This window comes from Oryx dammah, unplaced genomic scaffold, assembly GCF_014754425.2.
Source record: "Oryx dammah isolate SB20612 unplaced genomic scaffold, SCBI_Odam_1.1 HiC_scaffold_11227, whole genome shotgun sequence".
NCBI classification, from domain to species: domain Eukaryota; kingdom Metazoa; phylum Chordata; class Mammalia; order Artiodactyla; family Bovidae; genus Oryx; species Oryx dammah.
This window is the reverse complement of record NW_024080620.1, coordinates 964,232-977,607: the sequence shown is the minus strand read 5'-3', so window position 1 is coordinate 977,607 and position 13,376 is coordinate 964,232. Positions and strand designations below refer to the sequence as shown.

Below are 13,376 nucleotides of genomic sequence, written 5' to 3'. Positions count from 1 at the left end.
TTCCCTGATAGCTCAGTTGGTAAAGAATCCATCTGTAATGCAGGAGACCCTGGTTCGATTCCTGGGTTGGGAAGATCCTCTGGAGAAGGGATAGGCTACCCACTCCAGTATTCTTGGGCTTCCCTGGTGGCTCAGCTGGTAAAGAATCTGCCTGCAATGTGGGAGACCTGGGTTTGATCCCCTAGGTTGAGAAGACCCCCTGGAGAAGGGAAAGGCTACCCACTCCAGTATTGTGGCCTGGAGAATTCCATGAACTGTATAGTCTATGGGGTCACAAAGAGTTGGACATGACTGAGCAGCTTTTACTTTCACCTAAGTGTAGTCTGAATTAGCATTTTCCTGGTTATAAATGAGGTTGATTATTTTTCTTAAAATGTGTATCTTCTTTGCTGGACTATAAACTCTATGAAGACAGAGACTGTAGCAGTTAAAATCCAATCTTAAGTAATACTATACAATGATTTAAACAGGAAAGATTTAATATAAAGAATTATTAAACTGTGATGGAAGAATAACTGTAGGATATAAGAAAACTCTGTGAGGTACCCTAGGGCTGAGGGGGCTCCTAAGAGGTCACACTTGGAAGTGGCCCTCATCTGGGTCCCATTTCCAAGGTTGGAGTGCAGGTCTCTTTGGAGAATGTGAATACTGTATCAGTAGTGCCTGCAGATTTGCCAGGTCAGAGCTGGTCTGCTGTCCAGGGCGAACAGGAGGCAGGTGGGGTGGGGGTGAACTATAGCTGGTGGCTAGCTGTGTAATGTACTTTTTACTTTTCACTTTCATGCATTGGAGAAGGAAATGGCAACCCACTCCAGTGTTCTTGCCTGGAGAATCCCAGGGACGGAGGAGCCTTGTGGGCTGCCGTCTATGGGGTCGCACAGAGTCGGACATGACTGAAGCGACTTAGCAGCAGCAGCAGCTGTAATGAGAGTGGGCTCTGATGTGGGTTGGAGGCCTGGAGTACACAGTCTCCTTGTTGGGAAGGTTGACATCAAGAGGACTATGGGAGGCAGACTTGAGGAAAGAATGAAAGAGCCAAGGGAATTAGTATGGGCAGGAGGCCTGGAATGCAGGATATGTGTATTCAGAGGGCTGAGGGAAGGTAGTTACTATGCCATGCTGTAGCTGTGTGATCACCAGAGTACAGCACATTCTGGATGTGTAACTGGGCGCATCACCACCAGATGTCCTCATATCTACACTGCTGACCCACCATACTGTAGTGGAAACTGCAGGAGAGCCTGTCATCCTGCAAGGTCCCTCCAGTTCCCTCAATTGAGAAAACTTAACATTATGCACACTTTAAGGAGAAATACTTATAGCGGTTCTGTCCATTATTGCAGAACTTATATTGAAGTGTGAATTTGGAGGTGAATGACAATAAATTGATAGCTGCCATAACTCTTTTGGGTATAGAGCTTTTGTATATGTCATTCTACACACATCTGGATTTTTTTGACAACAACAAAATGACTTTATATTTCTACCTAACAGGATGTGTGAATCTGTATTTACAAGTGAGAGAGTTCTCACTGTTTTCCAAAATGAGAAAATTCATAGTCCCAACAGTCATTGCATATTAATTATCTCAAATTCAGTCATGGTCCCACAGAATATTCTGTTACTTAAAGACTAAACCTCTGTTAAGTTGTGAATAAACTTTTTAAAGTTGAAAAGAGAGGGAAAATATGGTTAGTTTGTACAAATAAACATGCATATAACAAAGCATAGAGATAATATCCACAGCTATTGCAGTTTTTGTTTCTGTAATTGGTCATGATGTTATAGTTGATATATTTGGTTTTCTTCTTTCACTACCCATTCTGAATTTCCCTAATTTGCAGCAGTAAGGGTGGAATGACCCAGACCTTCTTCTGAGTCCTTAGTCATTCTGCCATTTTTGCTTGCTGTAGTTTTCCATTCACCTTTACTATTGGAAATACGAAGACTTCCCTGGTGGCTCAGATGGTAGGGTGTCTGCCTACAATGCGGGAGACCCAGGTTCTATCCCTGGGTCGAGAAGATCCCCTGGAGAAGGAGATAGCAACCCACTCCAGTACTCTTGCCTGGAAAATCCCATGGATGGAGGAGCCTGGTAGGCTAACAGTCCATGGGGTCGCAAAGAGTCAGACATGACTGAGTGACTTCACTTTCACTTTCAAGAGGTGCCTTAGCAAATCCCTGGGGTTCCATTCATAGTCCACTTTGCCTTCTTTGCGTATAGCGGCATAATATCCCCTTGGCAATTAGGATTGACCACACCATTCATAGATAACTCCCTTTTTTTCTTATTGTTTCAGTAGCATAAATAAGCAGCCTAAAATGGACAGGTGGCAATTTCATCTTCCAATTCAGTAGAATCATTGTTAAATTACCTGTTGCAGCCAATAACCATATTGAGACTAAGATCTCAAAACCAACAGAGCTCAACGTTGCCAGAATGGGATACAGAAATTCTTTGGGTGCATTGGGGGGCATAATAGAGAGAGTAGCCATCCCTACATTCTCACATTGATTCTTGGACCTGTGTATTCTAGTTATGAGGAATATAGCATCTATGATTCCAAGTATAAACTGCATCCTGGAAGAGAGAATCCCATTTTTCAGAGTGTTGCCTCCTAATTGGCATTGAGTCTTCAGTAAGTTATTCTGCCTTTAGATTAGGCCAGGCATGTCTGGGTGATGGGTTATGTGGTATACACAGTTGATTCAATGGGCTGTAGCCCGTTGATACATTTTTTTCTTTTGCTATGAAGTGAGTTCCTTGATCAGATGCAATACTGCACGAAATGCCTTGATGGTGGATAAGGCATTCTGTGAGTTCATAGACGATGACACTGGCAGAGGCATTGTGGACCATTTCAAAATACAGAAAACAAATGGATTTTTAAGTGATGTTCAATTTTGATAGTAATTTTAAAAAATAAATATTTAAGCCTCAGTTCATTAAAGCAGGTGATAATAATAATAACAAAAATAACAATACATTGCAGGGATTACTAATGGTAAGGATTCAGTAAGATTGGTTTTTCTCATATAGAGTTAATAGAATTAAAAGTGGGTACAATTATGAAAAGAAATTTGGCAATATATGTGACATCCTTTAAAAGTTTTCCTTTGTTCCATCCAGAAGTAATTTGACTTCTAAGGAGCCAATTTAGGGAAGTAATATGAGACCCAGAAAAAAGCTTTATGTACTGTGATGCTCATTTTATTATTACTTATATCAGAGAGATAACAGTGAAAATTTTTTTTTGAAAGTTTAAGGGGGATGTCTTCTGAGTGTACTGAATTTCCAAGTACTGAAACTTGATATATAGTTTCCAATTAAAAATGAAAAGATCGTATTTGATTGCAGAACTTAAACTGACTTCTGTAGATCTAATATAAACTCAATCACCAAGAATAACAAAGGCTTCATGGCAAAAAAGTTTCTGAGATTTAGACACATAGATTTTTAAATGAACTCTTAAGTCGACTACTGACTAAGATAGCATAAATGTGTAATAATTTTGTAAGTGTTATAATAGAAGAATAGAAAAGAAAAAAGGATTCTAGATTAAGGAGGGAAAGGAGGGGAAAAAAGTATATTGAAAGGTTTAAAGGGAAAAAAACACCTTAGATATGTTCAGTTCAGTTCAGTCACTCAGTCGTGTCTGACTCTTTGCAACCTCATGGATCGCAGCATGCCAGGCCTCCCTGTTCATCACCAACTCTTGGAGTTCACTCAGACTCATGCCCATCAAGTCAGTGATGCCATCCAGCCATCCCATCCTCTGTTGTCCCCTTCTCCTCCTGCCCTCAATCCCTCCCAGCATCAGGGTCTTTTCCAGTGAGTCAACTCTTTGCATGAGGTGGCTAAAGTATTGGAGTTTGAGCTTCAGCATCAGTCCTTCCAATGAACACCCAGGACTGATCTCCTTTAGGATAGACTGGTTGGATCTCCTTGCAGTCCAAGGAACTCGTAAGAGTCTTCTCCAACACCACAGTTCAAAAGCATCAATTCTTTGGTGCTCAGCCTGCTTCACAGTCCAACTTTCACATCCATACATGACCATTGGAAAAACCATAGCTTTGACTAAATGGACCTTTGTTGGCAAGGTAATATCTTTGCTTTTCAATATGCTATCTAGGTTGGTCATAACTTTCCTTCCAAGGAGTAAGCGTCTTTTAATTTCATGGCTGTAGTCACCATCTGCAGTGATTTTTGGAGCCCCAAAAAATAAAGTCTGACACTGTTTCCACTGTTTCCCCATCTGTTTCCCATGAAGTGATGGGACCAGATGTCATAATCTTCGTTTTCTGAATGTTGAGCTTCAAGCCAACTTTTTCACTCTCCTCTTTCACTTTCATCAAGAGGCTTTTTAGCTCCTCTTCACTTTCTGCCATAAGGGTGGTGTCATCTGCATATCTGAGGTGATTAATATTTCTCCTGGCAATCTTGATTCCAGCTTGTGCTTCTTCCAGCCCAGTGTGTTTCATGATGTGCTCTGCATACAAGTTAAATAAGGAGGGTGACAATATACAGCCTTGACGTACTCCTTTTCCTATTTGGAACCAGTCTGTTGTTCCATGTCCATTTCTAACTGTTGCTTCCTGACCTGCATACAGGTTTCTCAAGAGGCAGGTTAGGTGGTCTGGTATTCCCATCTCTTTCAGAATTTTGCACAGTTCATCGTGATCCATACAGTCAAAGGCTTTGGCATAGTCAATAAAGCAGAAATAGATGTTCTTCTGGCACTCCCTTGCTTTTTTGGTGATCCAGTGAATGCTGGCAATTGATCTCTGGTGCCTCTGCCGTTTCTAAAACTAGCTTAAACTTCTGGAAGTTCACGGTTCATGTATTGTTGAAGCCTGGCTTGGAGAATTTTGAGCATTAATTTACTAGCGTGTGAGATGAATGCAATTGTGCAGTAGTTTGAGCATTCTTTGGCATTGCCTTTCTTTGGGATTGGAATGAAAACTGACCTTTTCCAGTCTGTGGCCACTGCTGAGTCTTCCAAATTTGCTGGCATATTGAGTACAGCATTTTCACAGCATCATCTTTCAGGATGCCCTATAATTTCATATGCTTTATAAAGCTGTTCTGTATTACATTGAATTTTTATAACAACTTTGTTTAAAACGTTTGGTATTTAAAAAGGTTAAACTACTTACCTGAATATTTATGGTCTGTGAGTCATAAATTTCAAAATCAGTAATACATATAGTTGTTAAGAGTGCCACATCTGGGATTCACACCACCTGTGTACAAATTCTACCAGTTCTATTCAAGGTTCAATCTCCTTAGAAGTAAATGGAGAAATTAATGATGTCTACTGATAGAATCAAATACAAAAAAGCTCTTAATCACCCGGATAACATCAATGATTGGTCACTCACCTGGAGCCAGACATCATGGAGTGGGAAGCCAATGGGTCATAGGAGGCACTACATAAACAAAGTTAGTGGAGGTAATGGAATTCCAGCTGAGCTATTTCAAATCCCAAAAAATGATTCTGTGAAAGTGCTGCACTCAGTATGTCAACAAATTTAGAAAACTCAGCAGTAGCCACAGGACTGGATGATGTCAGTTTTCATTCCAGTGCCAAAGAAGGGCAATGCCAAACAATGTTCAAATTATCATTAGGTTGTGCTCATTTCACATGCTAGCAAGATAATGCTCAAAATCCTTCAAGCTAGGCTTCAGGAGTGAACCAAGAACTTCCAGATGTATATGCTGGATTTAGAAAAGGCAGAGGAGCCAGAGATCAAATTGCCAATATCTGTTGGATCATAGAAAAAAGAAGGGAATTCCAGAAAACTCTACTTCTGCTTTATTGACTACGCGAAAGCCTTTGACTGTATAGATCACAACAAACTGTGGAAAATTCTTAAACAGATGGGAATAACAGACCATATGACTTGCCTGCTGAGAAATCTGTATGTAGGTCAAGAAGCAACAGTTAGAACTGAACACTAGTTCAAAATTGGGAAAGGAGTATGTCAAGGCTGTATATTATCACCCTGCTTACTTAACTTCTATCTGAGTACATCATGTGAAATGCCAGGCTGGATGAATCACAAGCTGGAATCAAGACTGCCAGGAAAAATATCAATAATCTTAGATATGCAGATGATACCACTCTAATGGTTGAAAGTGAAGAGGAAGTAAAGAGCCTCTAGATGAGTGTGAAAGAGGAGAGTGAGAAAAGCTGGCTTAAAGACTCAACATTTAAAAAACTAAGATCATGGCATCCAGTCCCATCACTTCATGGCAAGTAGATGGGGAAAAAGTGGAAACAGTGACAAGCTTTATTTTCTTGGGCTCCAAAATCACTGCGGATGGTGACTGCAGCCACAAAATTAAAAGACCCTTGCTCCTTGGAAGAAAAGCTATGACAAACCTAGACAACAAATTAGAAAGCAGAGACATTACTTTGGCAACAAAGGTCCATACAGTCAGAGCTGTGATTTTTTCCAGTAGTCAGGTATGGATTTGAGAATTAGACCATAAGGAAGGGTGAGCGCCAAAGAACTGATGCTTTGAAATTGTCCTGGAGAAGACTCTTGAGAATCCCTTGAACTGCAAGGAGATCCAGTCCAACCTAAAGGAAATCAACTTTGAGTATTAACTGGAAGTACTGATAACGAAGCTGAAGCTCCAGTACTTTGGCCTCCTGATGTGAAGAACCCAACTCACTGGAAAAGATTGATGGTGGGAAAGATTGAGGGCAAGAGGAGAAGGGAGCAGCAGAACATGAGATGGTTGGATGGCATCACTGACTCAATGGACATGAGTCTGAGGAAACTCCAGGAGATAGTGAAGGATAGGGAAGTCTGTGTGCCACAGTTCATGGGGTTGCAAGGAGTTGGAGATGACTTAGCGAATGCACAGCAACAATTGATAGAATCATGGTAAAAAGTTAATTCAAGTAAAGAACTTTGAACATTCTTGGCACATTAATAAAATATCCAACCTTATACAGATATCTAGTTACTACAGTTTATAGCTGTATGATTTATACTATATAAAATGCATTTGTATATATTATCCCATTTGATTATTTCAGCTGCCTCTTCAGTCAGATAGAGCAGTTGTTACATTGTATTTTGTGATTTTTGATTACTTATTATGAAATAATTTGCTCAAATTCATATAGCTTTTAAATGACAAAATAAGATAATGTTTTCTTATCCAAATTTAGTGTTTCTTTATGATTTCATTCCAGTAAAGTGCAAAATAAGACAATTTATTATTTCTAAATGTGAAGTTAAGTTTTGGTAAAATAGAGAATTAACATTTTTATTTGGTCTGGATATGGAAAGATTTTATTTTGATGAGGAAAATAAGATTTTTTTTCTTGGGTATTAAAACTCTGCCATTGATTTGGTGCTTTGAGATCTTATGAGAAAGAACTACAAAGTATTATGTTTATATATTTTCTTTCAACAATTTTGACAGCTACATCCTCATCTGCAGTTTCTGCACACTCTCCTTCAGTTATTGTAGCTGTTGTAGAAGGGAGAGGACTTGCCAGAGGTGAAATAGGAATGGCAAGTATTGATTTAAAAAGCCCACAAATTGTATTATCTCAGTTTGCGGACAACACAACATATGCAAAGGTAAGTATTTATACTCCTAGAACATGGTTCATCTAGAGGGTACTTTGAAGCTTTTCAAGTCAGTGCTTCTCTAATTAATTTACTTTTTGTTAGAATAATGGTTATTCGTTATTGCACCAATCTAGGTTACTCTGAATTAAAAGAAACATTTTTTACATCTGATTTTAATTTTTAAATATTATTTTGTTCTGAAATAACATGTTTTTCTGTTATTTGAATATTCCAAATTATTATTACTGTTTCTAAAATTAATATCTTCTAATAATTCCTGGATTTATTCCAAAAATAGCATGTGTAATAATGCTATCTCCAAAGGGTTGTTTCCACTGAAATGTATTTTAATTTTATATTCTAGAAATAAGGGAGACTAGTGTTTTAGATCAGTGATAATTTAGTCCCTCAACTTCTTGCCTTCACTTCCTATCACTCATCATTAATTTGGGCCACTGGTCTGTTGTCATGGGAATTTGTGTGACTTGTCAGGTATGGGAAGTCTATTCCTAATCTCTATATTCTAAAAAGTTATTTGACTTGAATTCTGTTATGAAAAAATATTAAATACTATGTTATTTTTAATGTTTTATTATTCTTTATTTCTCTCATTCCCCTTTTTGGTTCCCTATTTTGGTTCTACCTAATAATTAATTTTTAAATATACTTAACAACCTAAATGATATTAGTACTACATATCTGGGTATTTCACATTTCTTTGCAATTTAAAAATGATAGGATAAAAGGTTTTTTTAAAACTGGAATGTTTGACATATTAAGAATTTTTGTGTCTAGGATAGTTCGAATTTACCTTACACTGTGAAAAGCATCAGTCATAAAATGGATGTTTCTCATCTGTGTTTCTGTACTTTTCAGCTTCTAAGCTATACCAGTGTGGCCATACTGATTGAGTCAACATAGTTAGCTATTGAATGTTTATGTTTTTCATGGAGATGAATAAAATACCGAGTAGATGATTTTATTAAAAAAATTGTTTTTAAGGAATGCCTACTTGATAAGTTCAAATTATTTGGGGGCTTACAGCTGATACAAACTATTGTGAGTAAAATATAGCCTATGTTTATGATAATATATTTATAATTTTATAGAATGTATGTTTAACATAGCTTCATTAGAAATATATTTAACTGAAATATATAATTAGGACAGTTGTAATTTTGTGTATCTCTGAATTAATTATAAGCACTTATCTCTCAGAAAAATATGAAACATTTTTGGTTTTAGAGACTCCTAAGCCTACATTTAAGAGATTATTTATTCAAACAATTTTAGGTGATCACTAAACTTAAAATTTTATCACCTTTGGAAATAATAATGTCAAATACTGCTTGTGTTGTGGGGAATTCAACCAAGTTGTTTACTCTTATCACAGAAAATTTCAAGGTCAGTGGTTTTTTAATTCTCAATAGTAACAGTCAAGATCTTTGTATTTTTTAAAAATCCATTTTCTAATATATTAAAGAACAATAATTTGAGTAACTTTATATTTACCATAAAGTACTCACTAAGTACAAGTTCTAAACTAAGGGACTACTAATACATATAATTAGCAGTGGGAAAGATTGAAGGCAGGAGAAGGGGACAACAGAGGATAAGATGGTTGGATGGCATCACCGATTCGATGGACATGAATTTGAGCAAGCTCTGGGAGTTGGTGATGGACAGGGATGCCTGGTGTGCTGCAGTCAATGGGGTCACAAGGAATCAGACACAAGTGAGCGACTGAACTGAATACATGTAATAAAGATGATGAGGAATTCACTTATTTAATTTGGTACTTTTGATATACTTTGAAAAAGAAAAATGTTTTAGGTAATAAGGGGGTTTTCCAGAGTATACAGGAGGCAGAAAAGTAACTTCTTCCTGAAGGTGGTGGCACTGCACTCCAGTACTCTTGCCTGGAAAATCCCATGGATGGAGCAGCCTGGTAGGTTGCAGTCCATGGGGTCACTAGGAATCAGACATGACTGAGCCACTTCACTTTCACTTTTCACTTTCATGTATTAGAGAAGGAAATGGCAACCCACTCCAGTGTTCTTGCCTGGAGAATCCCAGGGACAGGGGAGCCTGGTGGGCTGCCGTCTCTGGGGTCGCACAGAGTCAGACACGACTGAAGCGACTTAGCAGCCAGTGTCCATATATGAATTTGAGAGAAGGACCCTGAACTGTTACTGTTTTGTTCATGCTCCCACATGTTATATTAATCTCTGTTTCTGGGGGTAGAAGCACTATGATTGATTAATCCCTGGTCATTGACTTTTTGCTGTGGGGCACAGAGTACTGTAATTGACAATCCTAAAAAGACAGAACAACGTAGAATGTGGGATAGATGAATTCTCTGAAGGTGAAAACAACATATATCTACTGTAAGGCGATATAGCCTAGTGCTTAAGGACAGATGAGCCAAACAGTTGTGGTTTCAAATTCTAATTCTAAATGGCTGTGTGCAAGTTAAGTTACTCAACCTTTTTCAGTTCAGTTCAGTTCAGTTGCTCAGTTGTGTCTGACTCTTTGTGACCCCATGAACCACAGCATGCCAGGCCTCCCTGTCCATCACCAACTCCCAGAGTTCACCCAAACCCATGTCCATTGAGTTGGTGATGCCATCCAACCTCTTTAAACTTCAGTTTTTATTTGTCAGTAAAATAAGGACAATAATAGTATCTATCTCCTAGAGAACTGGTATTTTATATCGGGTAATCAGAAATGGTCTCATTGGTGAGGTTTCATTTGGGTAAAGTCTTGAAAGGAGTGAGAGTGAGAGAGCCATAGAAGTATTGCATGCATGCTTAGTCACTAAGTCTTGTCCAGCTCTTTGCGAGCCTGTGGCTGTTGCCTGCCAGGCCCCTCTGTCTCTGGGATTTCCCAGGCAAGAATACTGGAATGTGTTGCCAGTTTCTTCTCCAGGGGATCTTCCTGAACCAGGGGTTGGACCTGTGTCTCCGGCATGTCCTGCATCGGCAGGCAGATTCTTTACCACTGAACCACCCGGGAAGTCCGATAGAAACACTGAGATGGCCAAAATGTTTGGTCAGGTTTTTCTGTAACATGAAAAATGAACTTTTTGGCTACCTCAGTATTTTGTATGAAAGAATCACAAGCAAGAGGGAAAAAAAAACAATGTTATTATTGTTGTTAACATTATTATCACACTTATCATAAAAGGACCTCAATTAAATAAGCAGTATGAAATGGAAGAAACATGGACTTTGTAGTCAAAGAAATCTAAATTCAAGTCTGAGCTCTGGCATTTGTCAATTCTTTGATATTAGAAAAGTTACTTGGCTTCTCAGAATTTAACTTAGAGGAAAATTGTAGATAAATATGACTTATGTCATCGAGTTATATTGGGAAGATTAAATGAGATAACTGTTCAAACAGTCTTGAGACCTATCAAATTCCATACCTGCTTGTGACTTTATTTTTTCAGTCTTACAACTCTTTCAGAGTCCATTGCTAATATACTGCCTTTTTAACCTAATACTTTTATTCAAAATAAGCAGACCTTTTATTTTGTGACTGCATGCTTTTTTAAATTTTGCTCTGTTTAAAAAAGTTCCATTATCTCCTTTTCTTTTTTCTATAAATTAAATTTACCTTATGTTGATAATATTTCATAGATTTGATATCTGGAATTGGTATTTTCTGCTTTCCCAACTAGTATATTATAATATTTACCCTCAATTATGATAATATATTGAAAGTGAAAGTCACTCAGTCATGTCTGACTTTTTGTGACCTCATGGTTTATATAGTCCATGGAATTCTCCAGGCCAGGATACTGGAATGGGTAGCCTTTCCCTTCTCCAAGGGATCTTCCCAGCCCAGGGATTGAACCCAGGTCTCCTGTACTGCAGGCGGATTCTTTACCAGCTGAGCCACCAGGGAAGCCCAATATGATGCTGAATGTAAAACCTTTGTTGTTGCTGTAGAATAAAGTTAGTAGAAGTCAGAGACTCATTTTTTTATTATTGTACTTAAATTTCATGCAAGTATAGATTAATAAGAGCTACAGACTACTCGAATTCACTTAGCAAATAACTAGAAAAACTTATTTAACTCTAGAAAATAATAAATAATGAAAAATAAGCTTTGCACAATATTTTAAGCTACCTACCCGTGTATGAGCATGTGTTTAAGAAAGCAGTTTTGGGCAAGTGCATGAAACTTAAAATTTATTTTGAAATTAAAAATTCTTTTCAGAATGTTAATTTCACTACTATCCAAAGGAAATACTTCAATGAAACAAAAGGACTAGAATACATTGAACAGTTATGCATAGCAGAATTCAGCACTGTCATAATGGAGGTTCAGTCCAAGTAAGTTAAGATTTGGGGGAAGTAGTAAGTCCCTAGTGTGTATTCCAGGAGGGAAAGGTCTTTTGTCTGTTTTGTTCTTTGCTATATACCTACCACTGAGAAAAATGCCAAGAAAAGTTTCATAAAACACACTCAGTAATTACTGAATAGTAAAGTAATTAACTGAAATTTATACACAGGGCATATCTTGCTGACTTAATTTATATAGAATTTCTCCAAATTAGTCATAATCTATTGCCCTAATCATTGCTGCTCACTTTACTTTGAAATGAAAAGCTTAAGTAGCCAGAGCTACTAGAAATGTGAGGGCACAGAAGTGAAACATAGGTAAAGCTGTGTTCCTGTTACTTCACACCTTTACCCCTTTGAAATGAGACAGGAAATGATACTTTTGGAATAGATATTTTTTAGAACTTGCTGAACAGACACTTTCTTTGAGCCAGGTAGGACTATTTGTTCACTAAGTTAATCATGACGACTTTTCTCACCAAGATCCTATACATTATAGGATGTATATAAGAATGAGGTACGTTCCTATACATTATGGTCTCCTGACTGTATCTTTTAAACCCTCAGACTTTCTCAATATTATTTGAATATGTACTTAGAATGGAACCATTGAATGTTGAATTCTAACGTGACTTACTGGCAATCCAGTTTTTATTCTTTATTCTTTAAGTCTCAGACTTCAGAAAATTGTCTGTTTTTAACTTTTATGCTTTAGAGGTAATTTAACTAGTCATCAAAAGTGAGGAGCACTTGGAGTGCTTTTTCCCTTTGAATTTAGGCAATGCTATGCAAATATTTATAATTTTGCTATTAAAAGTAAAATAAATGTTTTCCTTTATAGCAATACTTTTATTACAGAGATTTATAGTGATGTATCATCGGTTACCTTACAGATATTACTGCCTTGCAGCTGTTGCAGCTTTATTAAAATATGTTGAATTTATTCAAAATTCAGTTTACGCACCAAAATCGCTAAAGATTTGTTTCCAGGGTAGTGAACAGACAGCCATGATAGATTCATCAACAGCCCAAAACCTTGAATTACTAATTAACAATCAAGACTCTAGGTAAGATTATCCATTTTTTATTAGGAAATATATCAGTATATTTTATTGTCATATTTTTCTATGAATAGTTACTTTATATTTTTTAAAGTTGTTTGGTGGAGAAATATTGAAAATAAACATTTTAAATATTTATACCATTGTTGCTGAACTGCTCAAATGTTTTCACCAAAATCAAGTTTTAAAAAGATATTTTTACTAAATAAGAAAAAAACAAGCTGACAATCATTTCAAAATTAAGCAGAAGACTTGAACAGATGTTTCTCCAAAGAAGATATACAGAGATATAATAAGCAAGAGCTCAACATCACTCGTTGTTAGGGAAATACATATCAAAAACACAGTTATCACTTCATACTGTTAGTAT

At 37.2% G+C, this 13,376-nt stretch overlaps 1 protein-coding gene across 1 annotated transcript in view; it reads left to right on the top strand.

Moving 5' to 3' along the window:
- LOC120861089 (mutS protein homolog 4-like) overlaps positions 1 to 13,376 on the top strand; it is an 86,059-nt gene that overhangs the window by 12,470 nt on the left and 60,213 nt on the right. Inside the window, exons 3-6 of the mRNA XM_040236752.1 lie at positions 7,445 to 7,605; positions 8,890 to 9,000; positions 11,821 to 11,936; positions 12,839 to 13,012. Coding sequence (XP_040092686.1) covers positions 7,445 to 7,605; positions 8,890 to 9,000; positions 11,821 to 11,936; positions 12,839 to 13,012 — 562 coding nt within the window. The remainder of the gene's footprint in view (positions 1 to 7,444; positions 7,606 to 8,889; positions 9,001 to 11,820; positions 11,937 to 12,838; positions 13,013 to 13,376) is intronic.